Source organism: Onychostoma macrolepis, chromosome 17 (assembly GCF_012432095.1).
Source record: "Onychostoma macrolepis isolate SWU-2019 chromosome 17, ASM1243209v1, whole genome shotgun sequence".
Classification (NCBI taxonomy): domain Eukaryota; kingdom Metazoa; phylum Chordata; class Actinopteri; order Cypriniformes; family Cyprinidae; genus Onychostoma; species Onychostoma macrolepis.
This window is the reverse complement of record NC_081171.1, coordinates 21,257,636-21,281,542: the sequence shown is the minus strand read 5'-3', so window position 1 is coordinate 21,281,542 and position 23,907 is coordinate 21,257,636. Positions and strand designations below refer to the sequence as shown.

Here is a 23,907-nt window from a genome sequence, read left to right as displayed (position 1 = left end):
GACCTGGGCCCCAGTTAGTCAAGTACGAACTCTAAGACTATGTGCCATATTTCTAGAGAGAAGAGCGGCACCACCCCAGGAGGGATGAACACCATCTCTTTTCAACAGGTCAGGTCTGCCCCAAAAACTCCAATTGTCCAATTGTCTATAAAAACCTATGTTATTCTGCGGGCACCACTTAGACATCCAGCCATTGAGTGACAACAGTCTGCTATGAATCTCATCACCCCGGTAAGCAGGGAGGGGACCAGAGCATATGACAGTGTCTGACATCGTACTTGCAAGTTCACACACCTCTTTAACATTATTTTTAGTGATCTCCGACTGGCGAAGTCGAACATCATTAGCGACGACGTGAATAACAATCTTACTGAATTTACATTTAGCATTAGCCAGCACTTTTAAATTTGCCAAGATGTCAGGCGCTTTGGCTCCCGGTAAACAATGGACTATGGTGGCTGGTGTCTCTATTTTCATGTTCCGTACAATAGAATAACCAATAACTAGAGCACTTCCATCAGGTTTCTCAGTGGGTTTTTGATCGGAACGGAAGAGCAGTGTTTTGACCTGCGACTAGGCTGACTCACAGTCACCCAGTTGCCCTGCTGCACGGGCTCTACCAGAACCAAACAATGTACAGGACTCCCTGAGATAGTCGCATCCAAAGCAGTGTCTACAGCCCTCACATTTGTACTATCCTCAACTAAAGTTTGGATGCGTGTCTCTAGTTCTAAAATCTTCTCTGTCAGCCTAACTATTTCCCTGCATTTATCACATGTGAATCCCTCGTCGCCGAACAGAGAGAGATAAACGGTACATGTGGCAAACAGTGCAAACAACAATAGAAGGAGAAGAAGTCATTACTCACCGTGATTGATGAATGATTTACTTACCACTGTTGTTTGATGAACTCGTGAAAAACGGAGCAAGAGAGAAATGAAACGGAGCGAGAAAAATAAAACAATAATAGGCGCGAATGGAACCGCGAGTGACAAGCTAAGTGGCTAACGAATGCTAACACGCTGCACTCGCGGTTTTAAAAAGATAACGAGTTAGATTAGTTTGATAGATAATACCAGAAATATGGTGGGAATTAAGTTATGTATTATCACTTTAAACAACAGAGAGTGAAAGTAAAGTAAGCTATATGGAGCTACAATCGCAAACCTCTCAGCAGCACGACAGACAGGAACAGACCGAAGTATTAGATGTTATATGATATTAGATGAAAAATCAGAAATGCTGTTTGGCAACTAATTGATATTAAGTATAAAAAGAAGTACTAAAATGACTGAAACTTAAATTCAAATAAAAATGAAAGCTGAGTAAAAATTTGTTAAAACAAATGTCAAAAAGCCCATAAAATTACTAAAACTAAAATGAGAAAAAAGTTAACTCAAAATATTAAAAAAAATACTGTAGTATAAAAATAGTATTAAAAAAGTATAAAATAGTATACTATACTATACTATACTAAGATAACTGATTTTCAAAATCATGCAATTTTTTCCAACGAGTAGCAGAGTAGTATTAGAAATTAGAATTTTAGTCAATCAGTTCATTAAGATGTTTCCTTTGATTCACAGGCTTCTGTGCAGACTAAGCTAAATGCTGTTCCCTGTCGATACTTCACTCGTACTGCGTCTTTGTCTAAAGATGCTATGGGAAAATGCCTTTTTTCTCCTGAACTGAAGCCTTATTCAATCACACAGTGAAACTGCACGGCCATTGGTTTGGGCAGTGTGTTAAAAACGAACCAATGGCTCAGCAGCGGAGCCCGCCAGAATGGGCGGAGCCATCTGTCTATATGAGCGGCCGTTTCGCCATAGGATCCTCAGATTTCTTCTCCTTCAGCGATGGCGACTTCGTCTCCGCTGATCCCAGAAGCCTGCTCGCCGTTGACACGCCTCACAGTTGGACCCAGCGACCTCAATCTGCTCGGCTGATCCAGCACCTTTTCCTCGTGCCTCAGCACTGCAGCAGTTCCGTTCTCGCTCCCCTGCAGCCATCTGGCGAACTGAAATAGCATCTAAAAGAGCTCCGTGTTGTTGCAAATGCCGCGCCGTTACTGCAGTTCGTGCAGGTCTCCCCTGCACGCCGATGACGGCCACAGTGAGTGCGTTTCCTGCCTGGGGAAATCCCATGCGGAAGCCGTGCTCAGGGGGACAGACTGTTCTCATTGCGAGAACATTAGTCTCGCCTCTCTGCGCTTGTGGATAGCTTTCTTTTCAGAGAATGACTCCGCCCCTTGCGCCCTCCCGTTTTCTTCCTCCCAGGGACCTGTGAGGAAAAAACAGCGGGGCAGAGGACCTCAGCGCTCAGTTGAGAGCGAGCTCACGTCGGCTCAGATCCCATGTGCCTCGCTCTCGACACACAGAGGTTTCCCCCGTCCTCTTTACCCAGCCTGACCAGCATCCCTCTGCCAGCACAAGCGATCTGGTCTCGTTTGGGGGGAGTGACGAAGAGCTGGCCAATGACAGCATGTCGGCAGCTTCGGACACAGAGGAGCTGACCCCACCCTCCTGCCTTCGCCCGCACCTAGTGCCGCCAAACTCGGGATGGATGCTGAACTTCTCCGTGCCCTCTCGAAAGCAGTTGAAGAGCTGGGATTGGAGTGGTCTCCACCAGAGGAGCCCTCTCGCAGCTGTCTGGACGAGTGGTTCCTGCCGGGGCACCATCAGGCCACTTGCCAGCGTTCCTCTCTGTTCTTCCCTGAAATCCACAACGAGCTCACGAGGAGGGGGCCAAGTCCCGCCACGGCTGGACCACCCACCAAACAGCCTCTCTTAAACCTCCTATCACCCCACCCCGTTCAACCCTGGGTGCAGAAGGAAATGTGTTTGCTTGCGAATACAGGGCCCGTATAAGCGCCCAAGCAACCGCCCGCTGTTATAGTGGGAAAAATAAAACACAATTTTTACTTCAATTTTCAAAAATAGAGCAATTTTCTGCCCCCTGCCCCCGTGCAGCCAGTCACTCGAATTTAACCAACCCCTTGCCACGCGGGCCGAGGCCTAGCAGGCCATCCCCGGAGTGTCACAGTGGGTTATGGGGATAATAAAGCAAGTTTATTCACTCCAATTAATTCGAAGACCCCCGCACTCGGTGCGAAGCGAGAACGCCCACGTTCTGCACACAGAGGTGGTGAATCTGCTGGAAAAAAGAGCTATAGAAAGGGTTCCTCCAGCTCAGAGCAAGTCAGGCTTCTACAGCCGTTACTTCCTCGTTCCCAAAAAGGATTGCGGCTTCTGGCCCATCCTCGATCTCAGACACCTGAATTGCGCTCTCATGAAGTGGTCGTTCAGGATGATCACGCTGAAGCAGATCCTCTTGCAGATTTTCACTGGGGACTGGTTATTTTCTCTGGACCTGAAAGACGCATACTTTCACATCCAGATAGCCCCCCATCACAGACGATTCTTGAGTTTCGCCTTCGAGGGAGTGGCTTATCAGTACACGGTCCTTCCCTTTGGACTGTCACTTTTACGACACAGCTCTTTCCCCCTCTAAGACAGATGGGAATCCGCATTCTCAACTACCTCGACGACTAGTTCGTTCTGGCCCAGTCAGAGGGGGAGCTATTATCGCACAGAACCCTCCTCCTTAGCCACCTGGAGCGCCTGGGCTCAGGGTAAATTTCGCCAAGAGCACGCTGTCCCCCAGCCAGCGGATATCGTTCCTGGCAACAGTACTCGACTCAGCTCGGATGAGAGCCGTAGTCGCACCAGAACATGCTCTGGCCATGCGAAAACTCGCGGCTTCCTTCGAGATCGGTGCCACTCACCCTCTCAAAACGTTTCAGAGGATGCTGGGCCTCATGGCCGCAGGATCGCCAGCACTACACCTGGGCCTGCTTCTCATGCGGCCCCTTTCAGCGCTGGTTGAAACCACAGGTTCCATCCCATGCATGGCATCACGGATGCCTACATATCAGGGTGAGCCAGGCTTGTGTAACAGCCATGGGTTGATTGGTTTGTAGAATGACAGAATGGTTTGCAAGATAAAGGTTGTCAAGACAGATGCCTCCAACACAGGTTGGGGGGTGCTGTGCGAAGGCAAACCGAATTTTGGCCATTGGTCGAAAGTGGAGAAAGGGTTCCACATCAACTGCTTGGAAATGCTAGCAGTATGTTGAGCCTGCCAGCTCTTCCTGCCAGACCTAAAGGAACATCATGTGCTAATCCACTCGGACAGCATGTCTGTCGTGTCCTACATAAATCACCAAGGAGGCATCTCCTCGAAGCGCCTCTTCTTTCTGGTAGAGCGCCTTCTTGAATGGGCTCAACTCAACCTGCACTCGCTAAGAGCAGCACATATACTGGGCAAGCTGAACTGGGAAGCGGACATGTTATCTCGGAGCAATGTCCCCTCAGAGGAGTGGATGCTCCATCCGCAGACGGTTCAGAGGATTTGGGAGATCTTTGGCAAGGCTGAGGTAGGCCTCTTCTCCTCAGAAGACAACTCTCACTGCCCAACTTATTATTCGAAGGTCAGAGATGCGTTGGCCCACAACTGGCCCAACCTCCTCCTTTATGCATTCCCCCCGATCACCCTGATCCCACAGGTTATCAGGTGAATCGAACGAGGACACAAGGTTCTCTTGGTGTCCCCCTTTTGGGAGAACCAACCCTGGTTGTCAGCGCTAACTCAACTGCTTGTAGCAGCCCCTTGGCCTATTCCCCTGAGACGGGATCTCCTCTCTCAAGCGAATGGGACAAAATATGGCACCCTCGGCCCGAGCTGTAGGCCCTGCAACTTTGGCTGCTCGACAGAAGCCTGCGAGTCTCCCGGAGCACGTGTTAAACACCATTTCTGAGGCCAGAGCCCCGTCTACAAAACGCCTCTACACCCTTAAGTGGTCTGTTTTCTCCACTTGGTGCCTAGACCGTGGTGAAAACTCGTCTACCTCTGACTTATCGGTGGTTCTGTCCTTCCTGCAAGAGCTGCTGGATAAGGGATACTCCCCATCCACACTCAAGGTGTACATAGCAGCTATAGCGGCCTCCCACGCCCCTATAGCAGGCCAGTTGGTGGGCAGGAATAACTCGGTTGTCCGCTTTTTGAGGGGTTCCAAGAGGCTGAATCCGCCTCGGCCCCTCACTGTCCCTACATGGGACTTGCCCACTGTGTTGAGGGCCTGAAGGGAACCTGCTTTTCAGCCACTGCAGTCTACTAACCTTCGGTCACTGTCACTTAAGACTGCTCTGCTCCTAGCACTAGCGTCGGTCAAGCGAGTAGGAGACCTGCAGGCGCTCTCCATTAGCCCTGCCTGCCTGGAATTCGGGCCTGACGACTCCAAGGTCATCCTGAAACCAAGGCAGGGTTATGTGCCCAAAGTGCTTTCCACTCCATTCAGAGCTCAGGTCATCACACTCTCTGCGTTTCCTCCCTCTGAAGAGGACCGGGAGTTATCCTTGCTCTGGATTTACTTTGAGCGTTCCGCCCCTTTTAGGAGGTCGGAACAACTCTTTGTTAGCTTCGGTAACCACACCAAAGGGCGTCCGGTCACTAAGCAGAGACTCTCTAAGTGGATAGTGGATGCCGTTACGCTAGTGTACTATTCCTTGGGCCTGCAATGCCCCATCGGAGTACGAGCCCATTCCACCAAAGGCATTGCCTCATCCTGGGCGTGGTCTAGCGGTGTGTCTATTACAGAGATCTGTGCGGTGGCCGGCTGGGCCTCGCCGTCCACATTTGCTAGGTTTTATAACCTGGATGTACCGGCCTTACAGGCCAGAGTCCTCTCTGCTTAAGTGGGCACAAACTACGTCATGGGAACAATTCTGATGGAGAGTCCTTGACCGCGTCTCGCTCAAGCTCTCTGGTTGGTTTGCTTGCATGCTTTCAGCCCGAGGAGTGCTGGAAATGCAAGAGTCATCTGGAATGATTACCCAGGCCGGGCGTGACCTCTATGAGTTTAGCCCGTTTTAGCCTTGGAGTATATTGTTATGCTTCCCTATGGGCATTGAATGCTTAAGGAGGTATATTATGCAGTCGTTCTTCTTCCATAAGCACAGCGTGATTGTACTGGGTTCCCATAGCGTCTTTAGACAAAGACGCAGTACGAGTGAAGTATCGACAGGGAACATACTCGGTTACTGTTGTAACCTCGGTTCCCTGAGATACAGAACGAGTACGGTGTACCTTGCCGTGCTAGGTAGCTGCACGACTCAGTCGTCGCTTCAGTCAAAGTAACCTGAGGATCCTATGGCGAAACGGCCACTTATATAGCCAGATGGCTCTGCCTATTCTGACGGGCTCTGGCGGGCTTTGTCGCCATAGGCTCATGCAGCTCTGCTGCCGAGCCATTGGTTAGTTTTTAACACACTGCACGAACCAATGGCCGTGCAGTTTCACTGCGTGATTGAATAAGGCTTCAGTTCAGGAGAAAAAAGGCATTTTCCAATAGTGTCTTTAGACAAAGACGCAGTACTCGTTCCGTATTTCAGGGAACTGAGGTTACGACAGTAACTGAGTACGTTTCTGTTCATCAAATAATCCTGAAAAAAGTAGCATGTTTCCTCAAAAAAAAAAAAAAAAGATTAAGCAACACAGCTTATTTCAACATTGATAATAATAAGAAATGTTTATTGAGCACCAAATCAGCATATTAGGATGATTTCTGAAGGATCATACTGAAGACTGAAGTAATAACTGCTAAAAAAAAATCAGCTTTGCAATCACAGAAATTAATTACATTTTAAAATGTAATAAAATAGAAAACAGGTCATTTAAACAGTAATAATATTTCACAATATTATTGTTTTTACTCTATCTTTGATCACATAAATGTAGCCCTGGTGAGTGTAAGAGACTTCTTTCAAAATATTGCAAAATCTTACCAACCCCAAACTTCTGAACACTAGTGTATATAACTGTCTGGTTTTATTGATGGTATTTTGTTAACAAGTTGATTTGTTTAAATTCTAATTTTGTCATCGTATCAAAGTGCAACACCAGTAATCACATACCTTAATGGAAAACTGATTTGCATAAGAATGAAGCATTTTACATATTGTATTATAATAAACAAAAAGCAAATAAATGCTAGGCAAAATTCAGATTGTGTTTGCGGTGTAAGTGGTACCTTTTCTTGTTTAGTGCCGACAAGCAGGTAGGTGGGGCTTTGCTCTTTGGGATGAACCACTAAAGTGAAGTGAGAGGAGAGGAAGCCCCGTCCACCTGCTTCATAATCCTCATCAGAGTCACATGACCTGTCCACTTCTTCCACCCGTGCTTCCCGAACACGTAGCTGACCCAGTGGGAACTGCCACAAACACATATTTGATCTCAGCACATGAATATATACCTGAATATATATATTTTTTATTTTAACATTTAAAATACACACATGAACGTTCCTGGAAACTAAAATCACTCTGAACTGAATGAAGCTAAAGATATCCACCTTGTCGTCCTGGTTCCGGTAGTAGTAGAAGACTTTCCCAATCAAAGCACACCACACAAGCTTTGAATGACCATGCTTCACCTGTAGTAAAATAAAGACATCATCACAAATATGGAGAGAGAAAGAAGAGGCAAAACAGGATCTTACTACCAGGTGTAAACAGGCTCAATATATGAAATCTGTGCTGGATAGTTTCTAGTTTATTCGTCAAACTGAAAATGGATGGTCAAATCAAATGCATTCAAATAGAAAAATCATGCCATTATCAACGCACCCATTTGACAAGACATCCTGAAGGTCAATACACAAGCACAGCAACATACAGAAAAAATTGTATCCTGAACTGTCAATCAAAACCCTTCAGATATGAAGTCACCCCTCACCCCACACATACACAGTCTGTGATCAAGGACTCCCTATCAGATACATTCCAGGCTTGATGACCTCAGCTGTGTCCCAGCATGTACCAGCCATCTCATCCCACGCTCCTCGCTGTCACCTGCTCATTCCTTCTTTAATCGTCATCACTTCATTTGTTTTATACATGTCAAAACTCTTACTGTTATGATAAGAAAATAGATGCATACTAGAGGTAGATACACTGTTCAAATACTGTGGATTTGACTAGATAAATTATTAAACTTTTTAGTGTTAGTTTGCGGCTAACATCATAAGCTAATACCTATTCAAGAGTAAAACTAAAGACCAATCAAATATTCTTTGGGCTAAGCGAGACGGGAACATTCTTACACCTTAAAGGCATAATTCACCCAACAATTTAATTCTTTGTCATCATTTACTCACCCTCATGTCTTTTCAAACCTGTATGAGTTTCTTTCTTATGCTGAACATAAAAGAAGATATTTTAAAGAATGTTGGTAATCAAACAGTTGATGGCCCCCATTGAATTCCATAGTATTTCTTTCCCTACTATGGAAGTCAATGGGGACCAACAACTGTTTGGTTCTTCAAAATACTTCAAAATATCTTCTTTTGTGTTCAACATAAGAAAGAAACTCATACAGGTTTGGAACAACATGGGGATGAGTAAATAATGACAAAGAATTTCATTTTTGGGTGAATTATCCCTTTAATAACACTCCTGTGAGCTCTTACCTTAGTTAGCCAGCCTCGCACCGTAGGCTTAGCTTCTTTATCCATGGAAATTGGTCCACTGGCCTGGACCTTGAGAACATTTTGGAGAACTCGGATCCAGTCCTCCAGGATATTTGGGGAGTCTGCAGCCAAGTAAAAGGTCTTCTTCTCTGTAATTAACTAGAAACAACATGCAAATGAGAAAAACATGGACAGAGATTTAGTCAACAAAACTGGTTAATCATTCTATGACTATAATGGCACTGGTATTAAAATTCTGTCTGATTCCGATAAGCAGATAAATGTTTTCATTTTATGGCTGATGATAACCGACAAATTGCAGATATTAAAATTTAAATGTTAAGATAAAAAAAAAATTTGGGCTTCATCATGAATAAAATATAAAACAAAAAAATCTATTAAATAAATGAATTACCATTTCTACCATTATGCAATGTCCTGTAGAATTTATTCCAAGTCAGTTAATAACAGTAAAACAGATGGTTCAGTAAATTCAGCAACACATTTTATGATTATGATATTAAATAAAATACTAAAAACTGTCTGTCTGTCCATAAGTGAACTGAAAAATTGGCATTGTGAGTGAAGATTTTAAATCATCTCGACCATGATGGAATGTACTGTAGAATTTCTTCCAAGTCATGTGGTAACCGTAAAACACGTCCAGATGATCTACAATAAATACTGCAAGATATTTTATGATTATGATATTCAATTCCTCCCGAATTGATTACACCAATTACACTGATTCAAGACTGAGGAAATGATACATAATTCCCCATTATTATTATTATTACGCCTTTGAAAACCCAATATTAACAGCACTTAAGAGCTGAACATCCCCTCAAAACACAAGTGAAACTCATGCGATACCCATATCAGGCTGTTTCTGAAAGCCTCAGGCTGACAGATTTGTTAAAGGCTGTTTAGGTGTATCAGCGTGTGTCTCTCACCTGGAATGTCTGAGCTCCCTCTCCGCGGGCTATATGACACGAAGAGTTCAGCTCCATTTGGCCCTGAGGTTTCCGGATCACGTCACTCTGAGAGCAGAACAAAGGCAGATATCATCAGTGCTGTAACTCTAAACTTCCTTCCCTCACACCGTCTCTCAAATACTGCTGCAGAGTTGTAGAAAAGCCTACTCACCGGTGATTTATAATACAAGATCTCCCCGTTCCTCAGAATGAACCAGCGCCTCTTCCAAGCTTTCACCTGACTGCCCATTTTCAGCAAGTAACCTGTCTTTTCTAGAGTCTCCTATATTGAAAGGCACATACAAAGCCGTTAAACATGGACAATCTGTCTTACTTCTAACTCTGTGGATGGGATTGCAGTGAATGGGAAAGCTAACTGATAGACCTTCTTGGACTAATACTAAAATGTAAGAATAGACTGAATAATAGTTACAAATATCATCTGAAGAACCTCTGTACTAAAAAAATACAAACAAAACAAACCATTAACTATAACTTTTGCCTCAATAAACTCCTAATTTTCTGCTTATTAATAGTTAGTCAGGTAGTTGTTAAGTTTAGGTATTGAGTAGGATTAGGGATGTAGAATATAGTCGTGTAGAATATGTGCTTTATAAGAACTAATAAACAGCCAATATGTTAATAACAGGCATGCTAATGTGAAAATTGGTCCCTATACTAAAATGTTACTGAAAGACAGTATAAAATCTTTCTTTTCTAGTAAGAAAAATATTTATATTTCAGATAAATGCTGTCCTTTTGAACCTTCTATTCATTAAAAAATCCTGAAAAAAAACACGTATCATTGTTTTCACAAAAATATTAAGCAGCACAACTGTTTCCAACTGTTTTGACCATTAAAAACAAAAAAACAAACGAATGATTTCTGAAGGATCATGTCATGTGACACTGAAGACTGGAGTAATAGCTGATTTAAAAAAAAATCAGCTTTGCCATTAAAGGTATAAATGACATATTAAAATTTATTTAAATAAAAAAAAAATCATTTTAAATTACAATAATATTCCACAATATAACTGTTTGTCTACTGTATTTTTAATCAAATAAATGCAGCCTTGGTAAGCATAAGAAATTTCTTTCAAAAACATCTTACCAGACCCTAGATTTTTGGATGGTAATGTAGATTAGAAGACAAATATTGAGGCGGCTCAAATGAGGAGCTCAGAAACGTACCGGTCCGACACTCTCGCACGAGTAGGACGAGGTACGTTGCACCTTGTGCTCAGGCTCTGAGCAGTCACTGTCCAGTGAATACGCATCCGGAGGAATGGCATAGTCACTCTCTGAACTGATGGAGGACATAGACACACCTGCGGGACAAAAGACACGTCCAAGAGATGAACCTGGATCTTTGAGAGTTTTAAAGTTTTTACACACTTTTATTATTATAAAACAGTTAAATTACAGTTAAAAAGATTTTGAAAGCCCAAGAGTGTATTATTTTACAGATTTCCTCACCTCTTTTGACAGCGCGTGGACTGCCTGGGGTACTGCCCTTCTTATCTGGCACCAATGTGGATGTGTGTAGGCTGGCCAATGAGCTGCTGTCGTCTTCTGAACCCGAGTCATCATCAGGGAGAGGGACACTGCTGATCTGAGTTGCTTTCTGAAAGAGCAGAGGCACAGTGTGGGAAGGATGAGAAAGACACTACATTTTGTATTATTTGAAAGATTTCTCTCAGTCCTTGTTATGTCACATTTGTAAGCTTAGAATTAGTTAAGTGTCATACTAATGATGTAGTCTTACCCCTTTGAGTGTGGAGTACACAGGCACACTGATGTTCTTATAAATGAGGTGGGTGAAGGGGCCAGATGTTGAGTGCTGAGGTTGGGTGGATACTGGAGAAACAAACCAACACATGGGCACTTGCATAAAGTCTGCAAAGTTGTAAAAATTCATAGGGCCTGGGTGGGCACTTCAATATAATTTCATAAGGCCTTTCCATTTACAGACACCAGTGAAATAGCCAAATATGGTGTTCGTACATTTAATTAGCTTATTTTTTATGCAATTCAATTTTCTTTTCTTTTTTTATAGCAGGTAAACTCTACCATTCAAAAGTTTGGGTCTGCAAAATTTTAATATTTTTGAAAGGAATCCACATTTACTTGATCAAAAATACAGTAAAACCAGTATGATTTTGAAGTTAAAATAACTTAATTATTAATAAAATAATTATATATTTTTAAATTATATAATAATTTTAATCTATTCTTGTCTGAATTTTCAGCAGCCATACCAGTCTTCAGTGTCGCATGATCCTTCAGAAATCATTCTGATATGCTGATTTAGTGCTCAAGAAATTTCTTATTGTCAATTTTGAAAGCAAGATTGAACAGCATTTATATTTTGTTGCATAATAAATTGTATTTACTGTCACTTTTGATTACTTTAATGCATCCTGGTTGTATTCATTTCATTCATGTCCAATTAACTTTCAGTAATTTTCATGCTGTTTATAATTACTGAAGAATCATTTGTGACCCTGGACCACAAAACCAGTCTTAAGTGTCAATTTTTCGAAGGATCTGACAATATTTGGCTGAGATACAACTATTTGAAAATCTGGAATCTGAGGGTGTAAAAAAATCTAAATATTAAGAAAATCGCCTTTAAAGTTGTCCAAATGAATTCTTAGCAATGCATATTACTAATCAAAAAATGACATTTTGATATATTTACAGTAGTAAATTTACAAAATATCTTCATGGAATATGATCTTTACTTAATATACTAATGATTTTTGGCATAAAAGAAAAATCTATAATTTTGACCCATACAGTGTATTTTGAGCTATTGCTACAAATATACCCCAGCGACTTAAGACTGGTTTTGTGGTCCAGGGTCACATTTAATGAAAATTAAACTCGCAAAAGTATTTTTTGAGCTGAGCAAGACTAGAAAAATGTATTATTTTTTTAAGCCTGAAAATTCCCTAATATTTCCAGATTTTCCATGACTACTCTTTATTATTTAAGTGCAACCCATGCATTATGGTCCAGAGAAGGCATGCAGTTTTAAAAGCAGCAGTTTAAACAAAACAGTGCCTGTCAATGATGGTTAGGTAAACATTTCCGGTCGCTAATATTACTTTGCTCCAAAACAGCATCTGTGGTTAAAGTGACCCGGTTTAGACTTTTACACAGGATCTGCAACCTAAAATCAACTTTTCAGCCGGCTGCTCGATGTTCAGTGGTAACAGCGTGGAAGAGTTAAATGTGGTTGTCACTTCCAAAATGTTGTAGTAAGTTTGTATCAAAGTAAATATATGATCGGACTTGTGTCTCACTGCAGCATAGAGCACAGTTTCTGTAAGTTTTGCTGTAGAGTTGAGGTGAAATACTCGCTGAGATAATTACACAGCGCTTTTATCCTTTCATCACGGCTGATTGAAAATCAGGGTTTCCATTCTCACCCTCTACTCACAGACCCAGTCGTCCTCTAAAAGCCTCTTAGAAGCTTGAATGAATGGAGATCACACCTGCACAGGTGTGTTCCCCTTAGGTAAGAGGAAGTGACATCAAACAAGTCCTGACTTCTAATTGACAGATCCAAGAGCATCTGTTCATATGGCATTATAGCAGTAAGTTGCTAGAAATGCCAGCAAGTTGCTGGTGACAGACATAAACTGAGTGATCTGTGATTGTTACTGATTGGTTGACTGACCTCTCCCAATAATCTTAGCTCCAAGACAGGCTTCTGAGACTCTCATTCCTGATTTAGCTACTGCATAGATCCGGCTCTCCTGAAAAACACAAAGAAACATGAAAAAAGTGATGTAGATTTACATCACAAAACTTGCATGACTATAGTGCTATAGGGCGATGTGGGTGGTTGCCAGGGTGTTGCAATGTGGTTGCTAAATATTTTGAGTGTTTTTTTTAGTTTTCTTTTACGTTAAGCTCACCTCAAGCATTCGGAGAACTTGTACTACCTGCTTAGTATCTACAAATAAGTTTGGAACTAACACTTACTTAATGGTACTTAATTTGACTTCATTGCATCATTAATTCGTAAACTAATCAGGAAATAGTCATCTATTATATTAATTATATTCATTACACCTATTATAGTTGTATAAAAAATTACCCTCAAAAGTTTGGGATCGTTAAGATTTTTTAAAAATGTTTTTGAAGTCTCGTCTAAATTTATTTGATCAAAAATATAGTAAAACAGTACTATTGTGAAATATTATTACAATTTAAAATGAGTGTTTTCCATATTAATATATTTTAAAATGTAGTTTATTCTTAAAGCTTTTTTTAAGCTTAAGTAAAGCTTTTTCAGCATCATTCAGTCTTCAGTGTCACATGATCCTTCAAAAATCATTCTAATATGCTGATTTGGAGCTCAAGAAACATTCATTATTACGCTCAATGTTAAAAACATTTGTGCTGCATAATATTTTTTGTGAAAACCATGATCATTTTTTTAAAGATTCTGTGATGAATAGAGAGTTCAAAAGTACAGCATTCATTAAATATTTAGTAACATCATAAATGTCTTTAATTTAAATTTCAAACTATTTAATATGCTCTGGCAAAAATCACTAACTTTTAAATGGTAGTGTATACTACCATTTGTATACTAAAATATGTCATAATCAAAGTTTTATTAAATTTTAAACAGTCAAAAGTAATAAATAAATGTTAAAATACAACAAACATATTATATATATATATATATTTTAACTAAGTTTAATCATGTTAAAAATGTAGAAATGCACCAGGTGCTCATTTACATTACAAGCGCTTGTACCAACTTGCTAACTTGTAATAGCAGATCTGTCCTCAACAAGCCACGCAATTTGAGGTCCAAGCTATAGTATTTTTCCTGTCTTACCCAAGAAGGAAATCGGTGTAGAGGTGGTGTAGGTGGTTTAAGAGCTTCGGGGTCCATCATTTCAAACTCCTTGGCCAAGCCCTCAAATAAGGCTCCATCAGTGGGCTGGGCTTCCAACTCTGACCCCTCCACCACACCCTCCATGCTTTCTGGAGGCCCTTCATCAATGTCCGTCTCCTCTAGCCCATGTGTGGAAACTGTCCCAGAGACCAGACTTTGGCAGGATGGAGAGGTGCAGTTTCCGATATCAATACTGACATTGACCTGATGGAGGCGCTCTATGCCGGGCTGCGGCTGACTGTGGTGTTTCTTCACAAGCTGGATGCTGTCACGGGGGGTTAGAGGGGTGCGAACTTTGGGCAGGGTCATACTGGTGCCCAAGGGTGAAGCAAGAGGGAAGGGGCATGACAGAGGGAGGCGTAATAATGGGGGTGAGAGGGACACAGGAGGAGGGCTTTTAGGAGTGGGGGTAGGTGTGTCAAAGCCACCCCGACCAGGAGTCTCATACGCTGAGGAGGACGAGGAAGAGGATGAAGAAGAAGAGCGAAGGCGCTGGGAACGAAATTTGCTGTTGAGTTCGTCAGAAGAGTGATCTCTGTCTGAGGCTCCTCCCACTGCTCTCTCACGTGCCACTCCAAAAGAAGGCTCCGCCCCCTCTGCGCTCTCTTTTATTGAGATTGTGTTGTCAACACCATCTTGACTAGACTTATGAGAGTCTCCTTTGTCTTGTAATGTGGGAAGTAAAGATGCACTATGAAAAGCGGAATCGCAACCCTCCGTGATTTTCCTTTTGCTATCTGCAATTTGCAACAGATAGAAACACAATTTCAGTTAAAAATTACTACGAAAGCTAAAACATTCAAAAAGTACAACATGGACCATTTAAAAGCTTAAAATATTAGAAATTATTTTTATTAATAATTTTATTTTTAAATGATGTAATATTTTATTATTATTATTTTTGAATTATTTAATATTTTATGATTATTTGTTTAAGTTAAATTTAGGCAACCAAAAATATTAGGCCGAAACAGAAAAGGCATTTTTGGTTTTGGACAAAATAATTTTGACAGGCCAAAATCATTGACGCTTATAATTAATTGAACAGTGATGTTTAATAAGCAGATAATAAATTAAAACAGGTAAACATGTCAGCAGTATGGACGCACTTCACAATAACCAAAAATTATACTACATTAGAAATGTGTAAAATCTGTTCAGCAAAAATGACTAATAATTTTGGTGCATTACTAATGTGTTTTGTTAATTCCAATTATATTTAAGTATTATTTTGATCAAATCTAGATGTACCATGTGAATACTCTAACAACACAGCTGAACTTTTTATGGAATTTATGGAAACTGTTTAAATAATTGTTGCTAAAACTGAGTACAATAAATATCAATCATAATCAACTCTACATAATCATAATCAATCATCATTTTTACAAAGAAATCTTAAAGGTAAAGTATCAAAAAAACAGTCTGGTTAAAGCTGAGGCTTAAATGCTTGCTACAAGAAACCATATCTAACTTAATAAGTGGATTTTAAAAACAATGCAAAGTGTAAAATTTGGCCACTTAAAAAAATAATAAAAAATCATCTGTTTTACACTATAAGTCAACATTTTTTAAGACTGCTCCATGAGTAAACCTGAAAAAAATAGGACCATATACCTGTAGAGTTGGTTATGCGAGATCCTGTCAATCTCCAACCCTCCTCCTGCGCAGGCGGTGTCCCGGGGCAGCTGGGAGGGTGGAGTGGACTAGAGGGGACCAGATGGGCATCCACCGCTGGAGACAAGGGCCTCTCGAGAAGAGCTGACAGAAACACAGTGAGATATATACAAACATAAGTGAAAACAAATGGTAAAAAGAAAGAAAACAGGAAAGAAACTATGTTTACTCTGAAGCTTGTCTTGCAGTATGAGGATCTGCTCAGCCTGCTTAAGGTTTGCCTTCTTCAACTGCTGGTTCTCTGTTTCCATCTACAAGACACAAAAAGATCAGAAAGATAAATGACACACTATGTTTCAACAAATGCTTTTTTTTTTGATCCACAGCACTTTGATGTTTCAACTCACCTCTCGTAACTTAAAGGTGACCCAGTCTTTGATTTTGGCAGCTTTTTCTTCAATTATCTTCGCCTCTTGGGCTCGAACCAAGTTCTGCAGATAAAGAGGGCAGTTTTGAGAGTTTAATGAACACGCATGGCCATCTCTTCCTCTCTGTGAGGTCTTTTCTTTACCTGCTTCTCCAGCTGTCCTTCGAGTGTCTTTATGATCATGTCTTTCTCCTGAATTTGACTGTTCAACTCTTGATAACGCCTGTACAGCGAATTTTCCGATTCGCTGGGCTGCACGTTTGCAGACTTCAGTTTCTCCTCCATAATGTGGACCTACAATGGCAATCTTGGTTAAATTCTCAAGATAAATGTGGTTTTTATGATTATAATTGTCGGGAAAGAGTTGCCATTTGTGCTCCTATGGCTTACTATTTTATAATTTATAAAATGCATTCTACAATTTGGGACAAAAATACAAAAATATTGACCTTGAATAAAGTGGTGTGGTGTGATAATATTTGCTAGCTAATATTTGCTAGTTATATATTGTTAATGAATTATCAATGAAAATTCTGGCAAATAGGATAGCTACTACTTCCTGAGAATGATCCAAATACAGTAAATTATGGAAAATAAACAAAAGGAGGGATAGTGGTACAACAGCCATACCTGTTTTTCAGCGTTCTCTGCCCGCTGGTCGGCCTCAATCACTCTCTGTTCCAACTCCTGCATCTATACAAATAAACAAAACACAGAGATTCATGGATTATTCTTTTTAGGCTAGGATGTGTGTGTGTGTGTGTGAGAGAGAGATGGTTAAATAAACTATGAATGTATGATAAACTATAAGAATAATCTACTGTATATCTGATTTTGAGTGGTGTTATCTGTCATACTTAAACGATTTTGATCATAATCTGGCACTAAATACTGAGGGCATGTTGTACTGCTACGGGTAAGGGCACGCTCATGCCACAATCCACTGCGGTTATCAACAAGACCACCATGATGGCCTGACAGCACTGGGAAAAGGTTAGGGCACATCCTAGTAAACAAGCCACCCAACTCACAAGCTGGGAAGTAGTCTGGAGAACATTTACAGGGCACGTTGCATCCGGAAGGCCAAAACCATCATCAGAGACCCTTCACACCCAGGTCACAACATTTTCACCCTTCTGCCATCTGGGAAACGATACAGAACATTGTATGCCCACACAACAAGACTCAAAAATAGCTTTTACCACAGAGCAGTTGCTCTACACCCCACCTTCCACAGGGACCCAGAGACCTCAACCACTTCCCCACTTACTGACTTTAGTGCAGTCACCTTACTGTGCAATATTTCACAGTCTAAAAGTCTTTATCTATTATGGTCAAGATGTCAACTATACTGCCTCAGCACTTGTCACTTTCTGCTTAATTGCACATAATGACTACATTTATGCACATACACATTATGTTTACATTAATGCACATTTGTTGTCATGTGCTATGTGTTCCTTGAGTACTGTGTTGAATAGCATATTGTGTATATTGTTTATTGTATTGTGTATATTGAATTGTATTGCATATAACAGTGGTGTAAATGGTGCATCACTTGTTTGTGTGTATCGGGTGGGCACCCGGGGGGTTGCTCCACCAGAGTTTTGTACATGTGCAATGACAATAAAGTACTTACTTGCTTGTCATGGCAAAAAAGAAAAAAGAAAAGTGATTTATTACTTGTCAATTTATAGCATCATGCCTGGTTTGGACACAGGGTGGGTACTGTTGTGTAATTTGTAATTGTTAATTTTACTTTTTTGTTGTTTTAATTTTCTTTCTATTTTGTTTTCGTTTTGTGATGTTTCTAGTTTTGTTTTGATTTAGTTTGTCATTTAATCTTTTTTGTTGTTTTTATTTTGTTTTTTGTTTGTTATGTTAGTTTTGTTTTGATTTTGTTTTGTTTAGTTTAGTTTTTCATTTAATCTTTTTGTTTTCTTTCTCATTTAGTTTTTCATTTTTTGTTTTGATTATTTTCTCTTTTTTCGTGGCATGTTTAAGTTCCAGTTTTGTTGCTTTGTATTCAATTTTATTTGTGTATTATATGTATATGTTTTCATTTGAAAATATGTGAGTATTTTAAGCTTGACCAGGACAATCTTAATGAGACTTAAAGTGACGCAGAAATCATGAATCTTCAATTAGTTTGCACTTTTCTTTATTTTAAATCTAGAATAAAACTCAAAACTAAAACCACATAAGCCGCTTTTCCACCAAAATTACCTGGAACAATTTGTCCCAGGAACTTTTTTTTATGGCCTGGACCTAATATATGCAACAATCACATACTCCCAATGGCCTTAGAAACTGAAATGACTAAATGTTTTCATACATATTATTAAAGAAACTGAATAAATAATTGACTCTAATGAGTTTCACTTATTTCAAAGTTACAAAAATTATTTTACAGCTTGATGTTTAGTTTTATGCAGTGATTCGTTTGCATAAAGTGACAAATGATTTACAGAAATGGCTGTGTGCAAATCCCTTATATGGAGATTATTTGGGGGTGCTTTATGTAAATTACTAACTGCAGGTGCACACTACTGCATTTAGAAAAACCTGTATTCATCTACATTAAAATGAGAGAAAGAAAAAAATAATGTGTATTCGCTCCTGTTGTGAAGATGGTAACTTGCTAAATGAATCTTCTCCTGCAAGTATGCAACATTTAACTGCTTATGAATGAAACTCAATGAAAGAAAAGGAAGAGGTGAAGGGGGAAAAGGCAGTGGGAAGGTGTTCTCATCTATGCATGGATTATATCAATTCACCCAGAATCACTTTTGCAAATATATAGATTGACAAAAGATTATTAGAACTCACACAAACAAAGTTCCTGGCCATGAAGTGCTTTGGACTTAATGTTTCTTGAGCTCACTGACCCAGTAAAAAGGATGACAAGCATACTAATGGATTCCCACTGTATGACAGAGCACTTCTTTTGTTCAAAATTCTTTGTTCTTTCCCTTTTTCTTTCCACCCTTTCTCATTCCTCAATCCAAAAGTACAGGGATTCCCAGGAGGCACCCACTCCATGTGAGCATTCCCTGTGTGTCGGGGCCAAAAAGGAGCCTGTGGGGTCAGTGTATGGAGGTGTGACACTTCACCCAAGGGTCAGCAAATGTACAGAAATGAATAGACGACACGGTGACAAATATGAACAAGGACATGCTTTCACTGACACTCAATCAATCCACATTACTATGGGAATAGTGTCCACTCACTCAAGCTCAGCACTGACCTCAGGTTAGCCTTACCCACTCAGCAATGATTCACTGAGCATTAAGAGCTATTCAACAACTATGTCGTAAAGTTTACTGGTGGTGAGTGTTGAGCTACTGGCCTCAATAGAGTATGCAGTGAATTCCAAGATAGTAGTATAGCCTTTAGTCAGATTAGATTACATATTTAAAAACTGAAAGGCGTAAGTAAAAAAACTGAAGGAAAAACAAAAAAAAATTTATTCATTTTACAATGTATTCAGAAATCTGTCGTTACCTTTATTTCTGTAGCACTTTATACAATACAGTTTCAAAGTAGCTTTACAGGGATAAACATTAAAATACTGATTTAATTTTGCAACACAGAGATCAATTCTGCTGTAAATTCTTCTGTCAGTTCAGTGTTGATTATGTTCTGTTGCATATAATCTTCGCAACCCCCGTTTTCCTCAGATATTGTCTACTGGGAATTAGTGTAATAGTCAATTGAGTTTTCAGTTGAGCTAGTTTTTATTGAGCTGAAAACTGAAAACAAAAGCAAAAATACTTTGGGTAATTCAATTTGTGTAACTGGTTAACTTAACATGGTATGTTGTTCAGGTAGTTGATGTTCTTAGGTGATAAAATAAACCAGTCGTAGTACATTCCTTTAGCAATAAGTAAATGGTAACTTCACAATTGGAATGGACAACACTTTTGTTCCTCACAGCTTGTTTTTGTTCATGTCAAATTAAACATGGAATCATTCTGACTAGGATAGACTTAAACACTGCATTAGCATGAGTTTTGTGACACTTCTTCAAAAAAAGCATCATGCAAATATCTCAACGAAATGGCTTAACATTGATCCTAGGTTTAAGACCAATGCTAAGACACAACACATCATCCTGATTCAACAGAAGGCTGTGGATGGACTGACAGTCGACTGGGATGAAAGGCCACAGGTTAAACAGGTGGGGGCAGGGCAGCTGCTCAGGCATCCAACAACCAGGTATGTGAAACATTTAACAACTGTTCTTCTGCAGTTGCTATTGGAAAATGCAAAGAAGGTTTCCTCCTTGGTTGAACTCCAGAACTTCTTTAACCAGCTGACTTATCCGCCTTAGATTATGGAAGCAGAGAATGTGAACTATGCATTAATGACTGTGGAAATCACCAGCATAGCATCCATCTGCTATTGGTCTCTTACTAAAACATAACCTTTTTACAGTATAGCTGAGGTTCAACATCTTTATAAACTAATGAGAGTGTGAAAAGTGTGCAGGAGAGTTTATTTTTTAAAATAAGTGCCCGCTGTTGAAGAAACATCAAACTACTGCCTGAAAACGTAATGATTAACCATATTAGGCACAGACACCAAAAGCCTGAAACAACCAATGGCTCAATAATTAATTAGAGAACTATGCATGAAGATAAGGGCTAATGAAGAAGGGATGGTGTATTTAAAAATGGAGCAAGATGATAGAATGGAGATTGGGTGAGTCTGAGAAAGCGAGCTATAGCAAGAAAGTATTATTGCTATTGCAGGCTAATCCTCCTGTCTGGCAGCTCATTAGAAACGAGACAGTTCTACAGAGAGCATGAAGAACTAGGCCAAATTCAACATGAGGACCAACTTACTGAATCTTCTACATCTACTTTCCCATTTTAAATACAAACACATGTGGCACGTAAAGACTGAGTGAAGTCACATCAGCACGATCAGAACTGAAGTACAACTGCATCTGACACTTTCAACTGAAGTAAATAAAAAGACATTAGTAATTATGTTCAGAATAGAAAACTTGCATAGTGTACAGCATATTTTACACTTAAATTCTGACAATGTGTGTGAAACATTGTGCATTATGCAATAATACATCTCAAACAGTTGTATGCTGTCCCTTACGAAAAATAAGTTTATTCAAGTGTGCTATTAGTACAGTATACTTCTTTTAAACTAAAAATAGGAAAGTATACTTTTAGTCTACTTTTTATATACTTCTCAGAAATGGGCTTTATGTACTTCTCAGAAATATACTTAATATGACATTTAATTATACTTGACTTATACTTAGAAAAAGTCTAAACATATGTGCTCCTAGAATCTGTGTTTTCATTGTTATATGGTAGGGGGCGCTAGTACACATCTTCTTTACAGAATTTGTGAAGTGAAGAAGAAACTGAAACAACAGATGCTTCCATGTGTAATCTAACACGATCATCTGACATAAAACAGCATCAAAACTGTGTAACGTTATGGAATAAAATGTCACCAATGAAGAGGTAATAATGAGCTTTGGGGTGTTGATTGACTCTGTCTACATTTTAATTATCACTCTGAATCCAATTCATATTTTTTTTTCAGCTTTTTGTTCAAAATGTTGTTTATTTATTTATTTTTTATTTATGAAACTTACCCACATTCAAGTGTTTAAAAAAAGAATGCAAGAAGCTAGAATAAAATGTTTTTGTTTACAAGCAGATAATCTGTTCTTTATTTTGATGTTTTGTATGTTCAGATATTCATATAACAAAATATATACAAAGTAATACAGATGTGCTTTTTTGGGCTTAAAAATATCGTTAACTGCCATTATAAAGCTCGGAAGAGCCAGGATATTTTTTTTTTAATATAACTCTGATTGTATTCCTCTGAAAGAAGAAAGTTATACACACCTAGGATGGCTTGAGGGTGAGTAAATCATGGGGTAATTTTTGGGTGAACTATCCCTTTCACGAGTTTAAGCATATCACAGTTGCCTTTTGGCAGCCCTATTTTGTAATTTTGTCAGATGTTACTGTAGTCATACTGTAAGGTTTAGCAAAAAAAGTACTCTACATCACATGGGAATTCTATTAATACAGAAAATGTGCAACATTTTGCACAGTATTATACAGTACTGCACAGTACCTTTCACATACTATATTGTGCAGAAATAGTACATAGTATGGTATTATGCTATTCAAACATAGCCTACGAGCACTCAATTTTCATCTCATTCTACAACAGGACACACTTTTCAACTAAAGGGCATGCGTACGTGAACAAATGGAAAAAGTATTCCCTCACGCCAGAATGAGAGATCACACCCCTCACACAATTCTGTGTCAAGCCTTTCCTCTGCAAAGTGGGTCAATGTGTAAAACACTCCTAATGCCGTCCAGAGAAGCAGATGAGAAGCGTATGAATCTTTCTAAAAAATTCTAAAAGCAAACTCTCAGCACGTTCTTTTGTCCTCTTCAACAAAACAAGCAGAAACCCATGAGACACTGAGCCCCGATATCAAGCGAGCGAGAGAGGCTGGAAAGAATGGGAGAGCAGGAGAGTGTGGAGGTCAGGGTGAGCGAAAGGCTGTTAGAGCAATGACCAGAGAGGGGAGAAACCTGATGGAGGATGCTTGGGAGCCGTCCAAGACTTAATGTCCCTGTGGTCTGCGTGTTTGGACAGTAAACACCATAATGGCACCACCACAGATAGAAAAAAAAACACAACAACAGACCTACCTCTTGGACCGAAAAGAAAACAAAATTGATGTTGTTGCTTTTGGACTGACTTATTAACATCAAGAAAAGCATATACACACAGGGTTTACAAACCGATCTGATACTGTTTATATGTTCCTCCGTGAGGAGATGTTTATTTCACAGTGTGTTTATTGAGACAAAGCTATGCATGAAAAATGGTTAGAAGGTGTTCTGATTCTTCACTAAATGGTTTTTATGGCTGAAAAGGTTTGGGATTGACTAGCGCAAAACCTCAAAACCCCTAAGGCCTGAAACATACTTTACGCAAATCAGCGAACACAGATGTTTCTAGCTATGCTAGCTTTGTTGTGTTTTGAAATGAGTTTGACTTCAATTCACTCAAGTACTCTTTGCATTTTCAGTGTCGCCACAAGGGGCACTACAGTAGCTATTAGTGTAAATGTCTTTTTTTCAGTCAGTTTTCTCGTTCAAGTCAACTACTATCATGGCAGTTTAAGATTAGCTAGCGCAAAAAAAAAAAAAACTAATCGTAGGGCCTCTTTGAGGTCAACTACAATAACAGTAAAACAACATCTTAGAAAGAATATTGCTAAGCCAAGTTGTTAAAGTCAAAATGTTTATAGTGACCTGAATAATTGGACATTACGGAGTGTCTATTTACACTAACTGCCGAAAAGTGTGTGGTGTGGTTAGACAACATTGCAAAAGAGGCCTGTTAAACAGCAGCTTAGGTAGGTAGTACAGCG

The 23,907-nt window shown here is 39.8% G+C and overlaps 1 protein-coding gene across 2 annotated transcripts in view; it reads right to left on the bottom strand.

Annotated features, from left to right (window-relative positions):
• The window catches only part of plekhh1 (pleckstrin homology domain containing, family H (with MyTH4 domain) member 1), a 53,160-nt gene that overhangs the window by 17,228 nt on the left and 12,025 nt on the right, over positions 1-23,907 (bottom strand). For both annotated transcript variants that reach the window (XR_009266682.1, XM_058748782.1), the window contains exons 3-17: positions 17,097-17,159; positions 16,611-16,760; positions 16,447-16,530; positions 16,269-16,350; positions 16,040-16,183; positions 14,363-15,159; positions 13,187-13,265; positions 11,267-11,358; positions 10,978-11,125; positions 10,693-10,829; positions 9,671-9,781; positions 9,478-9,564; positions 8,525-8,683; positions 7,409-7,489; positions 7,088-7,267 (exon numbers count right to left, since the gene is read on the bottom strand). Coding sequence is in view for 1 of the 2 variants with exons in the window: in XM_058748782.1 (XP_058604765.1) it covers positions 7,088-7,267; positions 7,409-7,489; positions 8,525-8,683; positions 9,478-9,564; positions 9,671-9,781; positions 10,693-10,829; positions 10,978-11,125; positions 11,267-11,358; positions 13,187-13,265; positions 14,363-15,159; positions 16,040-16,183; positions 16,269-16,350; positions 16,447-16,530; positions 16,611-16,760; positions 17,097-17,159 (2,394 nt within the window). In the remaining variant the exon portion in view is untranslated. The remainder of the gene's footprint in view (positions 1-7,087; positions 7,268-7,408; positions 7,490-8,524; positions 8,684-9,477; positions 9,565-9,670; positions 9,782-10,692; positions 10,830-10,977; positions 11,126-11,266; positions 11,359-13,186; positions 13,266-14,362; positions 15,160-16,039; positions 16,184-16,268; positions 16,351-16,446; positions 16,531-16,610; positions 16,761-17,096; positions 17,160-23,907) is intronic.